At 40.5% G+C, this 12,693-nt stretch overlaps 3 protein-coding genes across 3 annotated transcripts in view; 2 read left to right on the top strand and 1 right to left on the bottom strand.

Moving 5' to 3' along the window:
- mtus1a (microtubule associated tumor suppressor 1a) overlaps positions 1 to 12,693 on the top strand; it is a 48,449-nt gene that overhangs the window by 10,410 nt on the left and 25,346 nt on the right. The window lies entirely within an intron of this gene.
- On the bottom strand, positions 1,636 to 7,430 carry polr1d (RNA polymerase I and III subunit D). Its single transcript, XM_079352260.1, has 5 exons — positions 7,323 to 7,430; positions 6,732 to 6,829; positions 6,415 to 6,491; positions 3,291 to 3,373; positions 1,636 to 2,612 (listed from the first exon to the last, which is right to left on the bottom strand). Exons 1-5 carry the CDS (start codon positions 7,359 to 7,361, stop codon positions 2,565 to 2,567), a joined length of 345 nt encoding a protein of 114 aa, XP_079208386.1. The 5' UTR covers positions 7,362 to 7,430; the 3' UTR covers positions 1,636 to 2,564.
- sybl1 (synaptobrevin-like 1) lies at positions 8,357 to 12,568 on the top strand. Its single transcript, XM_079352257.1, has 8 exons — positions 8,357 to 8,449; positions 8,860 to 9,037; positions 10,206 to 10,263; positions 10,350 to 10,487; positions 10,643 to 10,733; positions 11,265 to 11,332; positions 11,442 to 11,534; positions 11,904 to 12,568. Exons 2-8 carry the CDS (start codon positions 8,892 to 8,894, stop codon positions 11,967 to 11,969), a joined length of 660 nt encoding a protein of 219 aa, XP_079208383.1. The 5' UTR covers positions 8,357 to 8,449; positions 8,860 to 8,891; the 3' UTR covers positions 11,970 to 12,568.

Consider the following 12,693-nt stretch of genomic DNA (forward strand, 5'->3'; position numbering starts at 1 on the left):
AGGTGTTATATCAAACAGTTAGTCATTGTTATGAGGGGGGGGGGATTTTGTAAAGTGTCTTGAGATAACGACTGTTATGAATTGACGCTATATAAATAAAGATTGATTGATTGATTGATTGATTATGAGCAAACAAACTCTGAGCTCTATGGCTGAGTGACAACTGGAAGACGAAAAACATTAATCATAATGGCGCAGTGCTAGCCATTATGTGGTTAACGGTTAATGTGGGACTGTGATTTGTGATTTTTTTTTTAATTTAAAATGGAAAACGCACATTAATTTAACAAAAGCAACAAAGTCACAAATGTACCAGATTTAGCCATGCAGGCTCATTTTCATCTAAGCTTCAGTGTGTGCCTCCTTCTTGATCGAGAGATAAGATGACTTGAACATGTATCTTAAAAATACCTCAACTAATCCTTTAAAATCAGCTGTGGTGTGCAACTGTTGACAGCAGTGAACCTAAAAATGTTCTGTTCACAGAGGTTAAACATGATGATACATGCCATAACTCTACTACATTTCTCTAAGGTTAGCATCTCATTTCATGGAAAGACGGTCCAAAGAAAACATGTCATACGACCTTAATTTTTTTTAAAAGTGTTTTCCTGTTTGAGATGATTGTTTAAACTGCATTAGTTTCAGGGGCCAGTTCCCAGAAGCCAGTTCATGGAGATAACTGCTGATCAACTATCAGGAAAGATCTTTTGCAAAACCCCATGTGACAGATTTGAAGTAGACCTGTTTCTTTCACCCAGTAAAAAGGTTTCTTGGAAAAAGCTAACCTAGTAATGCGCGTCGACTCAACGTTATCCATTTGCGTCAGAGGTACTTGTGGGTTTTCAGGTTTACTGTTGTTAGAAGCCATGAGCTCAGATGCAGAAAATGGTTTGGTCCGTTTTCTTTTTCTTGATGTCTCACAGACCTCCCAGAACTGGCTGCACTAGTTAAGCACAGTAGTATAACGGTGGGGTGAAATTCAGGCTGCATTAAACTTCCTGTGAGGAATTTTCCACGGGTTATTAAACTGTCTCATTTTGTAACTGACAGATTTTTATGAAGCACCAATGAAAATGAAAGCACCATATATATGATTATTTTTAATGCATGTCACTGGGTCAGATTCAACTGACTGAAAGAGCTTGTATCAACATTTATGTGGCAAAACTTCAGTGAGCCAAACTTCAGTGAAAACTCAGTAGCAGGAGATTGGACGAGACACTTTGTCCATATGGGATGAAAATAAAACTTCATATCTGCTTCAGTAAACCTTAATGTAGTTTAACTACAACCCTCAGAACACTACTGGAATTTGAACCATAAAGCAAAAATGCATGGATGACAACTGTTCAGGTACACACAGAGAAATCTGAAGAAGTAAGCTAGCTAATAGATTTTGGTTTGGAGAATTTAACCGTTGACCTGGTGAACCCAAAATTTTAGGTCACGTGTTCTAAATTAAATTTCTTGTGAGCAAATGAACTCTGAGCTCTATGGCTGAGTGACAACTGGAAAACGAACACATCAGTCATGATGGCGCAGTGCTAAAACCATTATTTGTGGTTAACGACAGTGAGGCTTCAGTGTGTGTGCCACTGTGGATAAATCATTCACTACACAGTATTCAAGTGGTGAGCTCCCCTGTGGTGTTTTTTTTATTAGATAGAATAAATTCTCAACAAGACACTGCCATGGTGGCTGGTTTAAGATAAAGTTTACTTTGGAAAGATATTGCTGTGCGAAGGTCATTCATATTTTTCTGTTTCTGTTTTCCTTTGCTTTGAGAGATTTATGTCAAAGTTAAACTTTTCCTATTTCAAATGTTTTAAAAAGTTAAATCTCAGATTCTATCATATAAAAACATTTTCCAGATCTTGCGCTCTTGATTGGCTGCCACTCCCCATAAAAGTCACGTTAAATAGGAGTCGTGCTAAAAGCTGTTTTTGCAAAATTATGTTACCTGTACCTGTGCATGTGGCCGAGCATAAACATGTGACTGCCAGAGAAAGACCAGTGGCCCCGAATAACCTTGACTTCATTTATTCAACCTCGACTTCGCTCAGCTTTCCTCTCCGTCTTCCTGCCCCTTCATGAAGTCTATCTCGACACATTCCTCTGTTCATAAGGACTGGTTTTCCTTTACACCTCCAACACAGCCTCAAAACACAGACGAAAGCAATTTGGTCGTCGAGTCATCACTTCAGATTTGCACATCCTTGTTATGGTAATAATGTGTGAGCGCTGTTCTCTGGAAGTCTTTCCATGAATTTAAAAAAAAGAAGGAAATGAAAACTGTTGTTGGCTTAGTTTCAGGTCTCAAACGTCTATTTTTTTTCCAAAAATCTGGGAATGATCAGCACAGGACTGATAGACATTTATCATGCACAACAATGAATCATCAATTTGACATCATACAAAAACTGTACAAACACTCAGGAGGGAATTTGATTTCCTTCTCTAACTAGAAGACAGACAAAAGAAAACAAATCTGCATACACATTTCAATTTGTTTTTAGAAACTGCTTCTTGTCAGCTTCACTAGCACACAGACGTCATGCTCTTCATTCCATGGGTTGCTCCAGCCCATCTTTGAATTCATTAACTCTTGCCTGGAACAAAATGAAAAACAAACACAAAGTCAGAGGTTGAGTTGTGACTGTGTTGGGAGTTTTAAATCAGTGCTGGCTGATGTTTCTGTCAGCATAGTGTTTCATTAGTGAGCCAAGCAGAGGATCCTAAGTTCTGCCTGTATCCTGCCTGAAAATCATATCCGTCAATGTGTGGAAGTTGTGTTTGCTTGCATTTCAAGCTCACAGGATATGAGACCCTTCGGCGTGGAAGAAGTTGCAGACTGCTGACAAAGGAGTCCTGCTCCCTTCTCCGGCTTTCACTACTGCCGAGGATAAGCTCCACTTTGGTTATGAATCAAATGGAAATGAGAACTTCATACAACGTCTGTGAACTGGTAAAATCTGGGTTAGAATGTGTTCCTCGATGTGACCTGTGTAATGAAAGTAATCCAAACACTGAGACACATGGATGAATCCCTCAAATACACATCCTTATTTTGGGATGATTGACTTCTTCACACTGTTAAATGGTGAAGATAACCAGGCCAAAATGCATGCGTTGGTTTCATAAAACATTATTTTGGAAGGTGGTTAAAAACACACAGGACGGACGATCTCTCAACCAGAGGGTTGGGAGTTTGATTCCGAGCTCCAGCAAGAAACATTGTTTCCTGCTGGGAAGCTGAGAAAGAGGCTCAGACAGACGCACAGGCTTACCTGAAAGGTGTTGAGGACATGTTGACAGACATCATTGAGCTCGTTCAGGCCCCTCCTCAGCGGCTCCGTGGCTGGAAGTCCCCCTGAAACAGACAGCACCTTCACGTCTCTTCATTGTTTTCTAACATTTCTAATCACAAGACGGATTCATTTCCTCTCACTCACTAATCAAAAAGCCTGGAAAAAGCACAGTATAACCAAGCTCAACATACAGTGTCGTTTGAAAACAATGCAGATTTGAGTGTAAATAATCGTCAGAATAAGTCTTCTCCACTAATGGCGTACTCAAAGAAGGTAATCCTTACCATGCCCAAGCACGCTTCAACGTAACATCCAGTTTGTTTAACCAGTGAGGGCTCACTTCCTCGGCCCTGGCACGTTTGGTAGGTATGCCTCGACATGGTACAGTTTATGCACGAGCACGAGCTCGGGTACACCACGTGGACGGCCTTCTATCAGCGTGAAATCCAGCAGATATCCGACTACAATGACTCAAAATAAATCACAAAGTCGGTGAAGTAGCTGCCTAGTTCTCTGATGTGCCGACAGACTTTACTACGCGTCCCTTTGATCGGTTTTATTTTATATTTTGCAGTCCCCGTCTTGTAAACCAGATCCACCCACACAAACGTTGTGGTTGGTGGTCGATGGTTTAGATCCTATTCATCAGACAGATCTCAGTTTGTGCATGTTAATAATCAGTCCTCTATGCACACCAAAGTTAGCCATGGAGTGCCTCAAGGATCAGTGCTTGGACCGATTCTCTTTACGTTATATATGCTTCCTCGAGGTAGTATTATGAGGAAGGACTGCATAAATTGTCATTGTTATACAGACGATACTCAGCTCTACATATCAATGAAGCTAGAAGACACCAACCAGCTACATAAAGTAGAAGCCTGTCTGAAAGACATCAGGACTTGGATGACCAGAAACTTTTTCTTGCTAAACAGACAAGACTAAAGTTTGTGAGTGGACCTAAGAACCTTAGAGAGACTTTCTCTGATGATATAACGGCCCTTAGTGGTAACACTAACACGTAACACAGTTAAGAATTTAGGAGTTCTTTTTGACAAGGATACGTCCTGTAACTCTCAGGACAGTTCATTTTCACCTCATATCTCTAAGATTAGGCAGATCCTGTCGCAAAATGATGCTGAAAAACTAGTTCATTAATGTGTTACCTCCAGGTTGGATTACTGTAATTCTATTTTAGCAGGGTGCTATGGTAAATCTCTAAAGACCCTTTAGTCCAAAACGTTCAGCTCGTGTTCTGACTAGAACTAGGAAAAGTGACCACATTACTCCTGTATTGGCTTCTCTCCACTGGCTCCCTATAAAATCTAGAATAGAATTTAAAAGCCTTCCTCTCACTTACAAAGCTCTAAACAGTCAGGCTCCATCCAATCTTAAAGAGTTAATTGTACCATACTACCCATCGAGAACATCACGCTCCCAGAATGCAGGCCTGCTCGTGGTACCTACAGTCTCTAAAAGTACTATGGGAGGTAGAGCCTTCAGTTATCAGGCGCCGCTCCTCTGATATCGTCTACCAGTTGGGGTCCGGGAAAAAGCAGCCTTCATCTGATTAAGGTCTGCTGAAAGCTGGTCCACCCGAGATGCAAGCTTGGACTCCGTGGCCCTCTTTGGGTCAGAGGCACCCCCAATCTCAGCTGCTCGACGCTTCGAGTTCAGTGAGGAGGAGATAAACACCCTGGGGAGCTCACCCGCCCCCCCCCCAGGAGTTCCTCCACTTCTGCCTGTCGATCAGACCTCATTATCCGAGGCATGTAACTGCAGTTCATGCAAGAAGTCTGAGACAGGCCCTCCTCGAAATATTCAAGCCCCAAGCAGGAGGGACAGAGATCATGACTGTCCTCGGGCCGCATGGTAGCCATAAAGGTAGTACGCCAAACAATAAGGGCCGTCAACAGAGACAGCCCGGGAGCATCCGAGTCGCAAAACAACGTGTAGAGCATTAGCTCAGGCGGACACACACAACGTGCTAACCATACACAAATAAACTTAACTATGCTGGATGTGATTGGCTGGTGAAACAATAGAGACAGGTAAATCATGATGTAGGCCTACAGCAGTCGAAAGTGAGAGAATTTAATAAACTTAAAATTGAAATAGAATTTAAATAAAAAAAGAAAACCACTATTATTCCTGCCTCTTGCTATCTCCTTATATTTATTATGACAGCAAAATTGATTTCATCGTGGAGTTTGACATTTGACACAAACATTAGTAAGGCTTATTAACAACCTAAATACTTTCCACTAATTAGTTTTAAAGACACAGCCTCTTGTTGGATATTACCACAGTGACATCTTAAAATATGCACAGACTCAATGTAAATGTGCACCACCTCCATTCAGACACTGTTGTACCTTTTAAACCTCGGGTGTGTGCACAAAGCGAGACAATGCAAGCCTGTCTCGAGTCAGCCCAGACTAATGAACGGAGGCTTAATTAGGAGATGGTGTTAGTTTCAGTCTGACCTTTTCAGGTGAGCTTGGCTTTCTTTAGCTATGTTTATGGAATCCCCCCCCCATGGCATCGGGGGGGGGATTCCAGCTCTTCATTTACTACGGACGTGTTAGTAAATGCAACAAATGCTGTGTAAAATGACAAAAAAGAAACATCAGCGAGTATTTGTTCCATCGTTAGTTCACCTACAAACTGATTATAATAAAGACTGTGATACTCGCCACTTTAAAGAGTGGCGTGTATCACAGTCTGAGGAGTTATATTTCAGCTGCAGCTCTGACCAGAGATTTTCACAGGACGATCTTTTATCTCCAACATAACCTGCTCCGGAGGTTCTAGATGTGCAGTGTCAGTTCCTGCAGTGACCCAGGTCAGAAGTGAACGACCCTCATCGGACCGAAAACCCAAGATTAACCCTGAAGTTACCTCGCTAACCCCAAAGCCCCAGCTCTTTTTGTTTGGTTAAGTGGACAAATTGAATGCATCAGACTCCAATCAACATGTTTCCTCTGTTTTATAACTACAAACTGTTTACTCTCTTGCTGTCCACTGAATGAACACACAGATAAACTAGTCTGGAATGCAAGAAGAGAAAAAGAAAAGATTCTTTGAGTTACAGGGCGTCTCTCACCTCGTGTCTGAATGCGAAAGTTGATCTTGCTCTCAGAGGGATGAGTGATGGTGTAGCCACAGAAATCCACATCCACACTGATGGGAAACACACAGATAATAGCAACAATGGAGATTATCATCAATGTTTTCCTTCAATTGGGTGGAGGTGTTTTAGTGTTATTACAACTTTTCCAATATCAACTGATCCCAGTAGACCACAACAGACTAGAAAGAAAACAATGAGCATAGCTTAGGACTTGATTAAGACTCAGAAGGTTATCAAAGAAATAGATATTTAAAAAGTCTACTCAAGATGAAGAACAAAACACAACTGACGTCTTCATGATCATATATCTGAGGGAGTTGCCCAGTGTATGGTCTTCATCATGCAGTACAAATGTCACACAGCCTTCATCAGCACCATCGGCCTGGACCTGAAACATAAAACAGACTGTTATTAATACACCACACGTCAAATCCAACTCTTACTTTAAACTTTAAAAAAAGAGACCTCGAGGGTGGTTAGTTGGAGAGAAATAGTTATCTGACATATTGAGCAGCACTGAGGTCAGGTTCGTGTCTGTTTGAGTGCTGCTGCCCCCATGTGGGAAATCCCGTCAGCTATTCAACCAAGATAAATTAAAAGTAGGTAAGTTAAATAACGTTTCAGAAGCTGTTTACCCTTGCTTTACATAAAACCACGCAGTGTGCACGTATATAAAGCAGACTGCAACAAAAACTTCAGCTTTAGATTTCACGTGGTGGTGTTTTGATAGCTTCAGTAGCTAATGTTGCCCACATAAGGATTTTGAGAAACGGTCAAAAAAGGTTTCCAGCTGAACATGTTCCTTACAAACATACTTTATAATAGCGTAGCTATGAAGCTCTATGCCACGTGGGAAAAGTACAAGACATGTTGATACTAACCATTTCCAGCACTGGCTTCTTTTCGCCTTCACCGGCCATGCTTCACATTCTGCTCGTTTTGCTGCATTCAGGTGCTGCTCGGGTGATCCGAGTCTCCAAGTTGGAAAGTCGTTCTTAAGACGTCAGTGTTTTCACGTGATTTTAGCTCGGAAAGTCGGAATTTTCTAACAACAGCACAAAAACAACGTTGATGCTCCGAAGAGGATCAGTAAAATATAGCTGTTGAAAGTTAGATTTGAGGAAAACAATGATTGATGTGCAAATACGGGTATTAATATATGTTTATACATTAACACGACATATTTGGCCCCTAATTTGATAACGATTCTGACGTCAAGTTAAAAATGAAAAGGTCGGGAGCCTTATTATTTTCCAAGATTCCGAGAGGTTGTTTCGACTTGAGTAAGTGTTCATGTGCACTTAACAACTCGGACACTTGTTTTTCCGACGTGATGGACACGACTTGAATGCACATTCATTCTATGTGACGTCGATAGTGTTTCCTCGTCGCTGTGACAGGCACGTTGACGTTGCCTAAATGAAAACACACAGGCAGGATTTCAGTAAATATTTCTCAATAATTATATTCCAAACATTTGTCTGAAAAATAAAACGTTTTTTTAAGAGTTGAAATGATTTTCCCTAAAATACAACAAAATAGCAGGCCTGTAAGTTCTCAGAAACATCTAGCCCCTGAATGAATTTGAGATATTCCGCAACTGACACACTTCGGTTACTTTACCACTTTTTTTCATCAAATTGTCTTGATATTTAAGTAGATAATCACAACAGCAATACATTTGCCTGTAAGATAACCGAAAGGGTTTTATTAACCCGCTGTGTCGTTTTCACACCATGACGTAGAAAAACATGTGACGACAACAGTGACATACAGGAAAAGAAAAAATGTAGTTTTATAAAATGCTAATACAAATGGGTATATATGGGCACGCAACGTAAAAAGAACTACATTACCTAGCAGGAGAGTTGTGTGTTTCCGGTTTGAAGGCGATTTGCAAAGCAGAAGTCACTCGAAAAGGATTAGCTAGCTTGCTAGCAGAAGGAATCTCTTTAGATGTTGGAATTTGTGCCAAATGAGCTCCTTTGAACAGCGCTGACACACTGAGGTATTTGAATGTTTAATATTACTGCTGAATGTGTGACCTTTGTTGCTAGGGCCGATAAACAGTTGGCATTGGAGTTATCTTCTTACCATTGTTATGAATATTGGTTAACAACATTATTAGCCCACCTAGCGAGCCCGCTATTTTACTGCTACCGTTAATCTGGATTTCGTTTTCATGTCTTGTGACAACTGAGGCATGAAGCTAACTCAGTAATTAGCTACTCGTCTTTCTCTTATTCCAATAACTAGTTAAACATATTCGGAGTTATTATCCTTTTTGTTTATGTCGTCCTGTTTGCATTGTTGACTAAGTTGTTTCCTCTGAATAATTCTCAGTTAAGCAGCCTTGTCCTTCTGTTTGTCTTTAGCTCTGTCACTAACACCTCACTTCTCCTGGTCGTCTGTTGTCAGCGAGTAAAAAAGCTGAAACCCCTGCTGTTGCTATGGCAATTCTGTTTGCTGTTGTGGCTCGTGGAACCACCATCCTGGCTAAGCATGCATGGTGTGGAGGCAACTTCCTGGAGGTGACCGAGCAGATCTTGGCCAAAATCCCATCAGAAAATAACAAATTGACCTACAGCCATGGAAGGTAAGACATGATCACTACAACACACTTTGGTCTGACAACAGCAAACTTATCCTGTTGTGGCAGCATGTGGGATCTTCCATGTTCAGCTAAATTCAATTTATCTACTATATGACTATTGACTATATATACTAAAGAGGATTTGATCAAATGAAGAAAGCATACACAGAAGTGAATTATGTTGGAACACTTGAAGTGGAGTCCTGATCATCTGATCTGATGTAGATGTAGAGTTAGACAATAGTTCCTTTTTTAGTCAACTCGACCCCCATCTTCTCATTCCAACCCTGACTTGAAAATCTGAACATAACCAGCATCAGAGGAATGCGATATGATGTGGCAACACAAACTCCTATTATTTCAAAAGTGGTATTGGTCGTTTTATCACTTGGGCCTTTTCTTTTTCAACTTCAGAAATGTGTAACAATTGTCAAGCAGAGACACAGCCGTGAACACAGACACGTTTTTAAACCCTTTTTTTTTTTTTTTTTAAACACCATAGTTTTGAATTAAGATAAACAGAGAGGTAAACGCATGCTCTCAGTGTTTCCCGTTGGTTGGAGTTGTAGCAGCGGAGGTGAAGTGGAACAATGTTTTAGTTCAGTGCAATTTTTTTTCAATGATTTTCTTTAAAATAATTATTTATTGGAATAAATAATCAACCAACAACCACACAATTGTCTGTCATAAATCAGTTATTAATATCAAAATGATAGCCACTTTGATTCCAAAGCACACATTTATATAATGTTAGTCTGTAAGGAGATAAGCTGGAGCCCCGAAGCAGAGGTCATATTTCTGCTGCTCGATGGGGAAACACTGGCTCTGATTCTCACCGTGTGATACACTTTTTTTAATGGGTGGAATTGAAAAGGTCCTTCGTTTTCTAAGACCATAACAGATATCTTAGTATTAGCACACAGGGTAAACTGTATTTGACTAAAATCACAAGCTGAAACCATAACGTTGTATCACATGCCACAGAGACACAGGACAATGTCTTCTTGTTTCAAAATCTTGGCAGAAGATAGCGGGGAATATATGAGTCATGTTGCTGCCCATTTTTAACCTGTACTTAGTGCTTCTCTGGACATTCAGTGTGTGCTCTATCAAACTGATCACTTTCAACCAATTATGTTGTTGTTAACATGTTTTTCTTTTTCTGTTTTAGCTATCTCTTTCATTACATCTGCCATGACAGAATCATATATCTGTGTATCACTGACGATGTAAGTATAAAGATAGCTCTGTTTTTTTGTTCTTGTCGGTGTTAGTGGGATGTTCACTGATGAGTACTTTAATCGTTGTCTTCAAGGACTTTGAGAGGTCTCGTGCATTCAGCTTCCTCAGTGAAGTCAAGAAGCGTTTCCAGACAACGTACGGTTCGCGAGCACAAACTGCCCTGCCTTACGCCATGAACAGCGAGTTCTCCTCAACGCTGGCAGCTCAGATGGTGAGTATGAAAAGAGTCGGAGCAACATCTGAACACCATCGTGGCACTGTGACTTTCTTTAACTTCAACTAAGGCCCAGACAAATTCTAACTCATGGCTTTAATAAGAAGTCACACTTCTTTCCTGAACTTTCTTTGATTTTTTTTTTTTTGTAGAAACACCACTCAGACCCAAGGGGATCAGATCGTGTCACTGAGACTCAGATGCAAGTGGATGACCTGAAGGGCATTATGGTCCGCAACATAGGTGAGCGTTTTGTGAGTCTACTTCTGGCACAAGGGTACTTGGTTAAATAACCTCTTTTTAATACAGAGCCCCTGAGATAATATATACATTTAATATAAGCATGTGTGCCTGTGGATCAGTGGTTGAGTTAGTTGTCTCTCTGTTGTAATGTAAGGGGTTCGATCCCCATCTCCTTCAGGGGTATGTTGAAGTGCTTTTGGGCAAGATGCTGAAATCTTTATTGCTACACCTACAAGCAGACAGTTCACGTAGCAGCCTCGGTGTGTGAATGTGGGTCAGTGGGACATACTGTAAGAGCACTTTGAGTAGTCAGAATACTACACAAGTTCATGTCCTTTACCAATCAAAGAAGTATTTGGATTAAATAATGCAGATTCTGATGTTTCCACCAGTTACAGATTCAGTTGGCTGAGTATTTGTTGGCTATAATTTAACAAGGATAACTTTCTCCCATGTAGCGTTGGAATCTTGTTGGATATGACCTTTTGTGCCTCAGAACTCATCTCTGGCTGTGTTTGTATCTTCTGACAGATTTGGTTGCCCAGAGAGGTGAGAAGCTGGAGTTACTGATTGACAAGACAGAAAATCTGGTTGATTCTGTAAGTGTCGGCATTCATTCATCACACTTGTTTTCTGATGCATTATATTTAAGACATGGTAATCTAGCAAACTTATTCACATGTAACCCTCTCTATCTTTGCTATTTAGTCGGTCACATTTAAGACCACAAGTCGTAACCTGGCTCGAGCTATGTGCATGAAAAACCTCAAGTTGACCTTTCTCATTGCGCTCGTGTGCCTGGTGAGTATGGACAAAAATGGTCATTGGTGAAATGTTTGTAAGTAGAGGAAAATAAAGTACTAAAGTCGCTAATTTGGTTGTTTCTCTGGCTGTGTCTGTGATAATAGAATAAAAAATTTTGGGCGGAATCCTTTTTTTATTGACATAATAAATCACTTTGCTACTAGCTTCGATTTTCAGCCCTCAAAGAGGACCAGCAGTCCTGTAAAACTCAAACTCCCTCACATATTATCTTTCTGAAAACACACAGCTGCATTGATTTTTCCTAAAGAGCCTCTTCAGTGGTGTAGACATTGATGATTCCTTCTGTGTCTGTGATGAATTAAAAACGGGTTACAGGATGTCAACTTTGTTTTTGTGCTCTTTCAGGTGGTCCTTTACATTATCGTCTCTGCTGCCTGTGGGGGCCTCAGCTGGCCCTCTTGTGTCAAATAATGAGAGCAGAGTTGGAATTAAAAAGAGATATAAAGGATCAAAGGAAGAGGGGGAGAAGCACATGTATAAATATGCCTGCCAACGGATCCAAAAAGAAACGCAACTATTCTTCTTGTTCTCCAGCTTCTACATCCTCAGAAGACACATGCTGCTCCTCCTCCTGCTGCCTCCTTCCTTAGCCCCTTCTTTGATAGTGTGCACATTGACTTGCCTTCTGGAAAGGGAGCGCCACCTCATACCCACACTTACTGTATGGACAGCAGCCATGTGGCCTAAAAACTGACATGGAAGAATAATCTTGTCTTGAACTAGTCTGGTATATTCATCCTGTCTCATGCATTCAGTGGCCTGATGTATCAATGTGTGATACCCTGCCATGCAGCTAGCTTTGTCATTGATACCGGAATTCATCAAGCAGGACTTTACATCCAAGGTTCTTTCTGTTATTTAACCAACTAACGTTTGACCACGTTACAGTTTACTGTGTGTTGATGCAGTTTCATTCATGAGATTTTTTTTTCACCAAGTAAAAAAGTAAATTAAAAAAGTAGAAGTTGTACCAGATATGATCATACAAATAAACGTAAATCTGATTGATATTACTGATTCAAAACATCTAATAGTTCTTTAAATGAAGCCCGATTTTGAAGAATTTCTCTTTCTTGCCAGCTCACTTTTGGGGAGGTTTTCTTTCACCATTTTGTGTTTTGTTCTGTTAACACAA

The sequence above is a fragment of the Symphodus melops genome, assembly GCF_947650265.1.
Source record: "Symphodus melops genome assembly, chromosome: 9".
Lineage (NCBI taxonomy): Eukaryota > Metazoa > Chordata > Actinopteri > Labriformes > Labridae > Symphodus > Symphodus melops.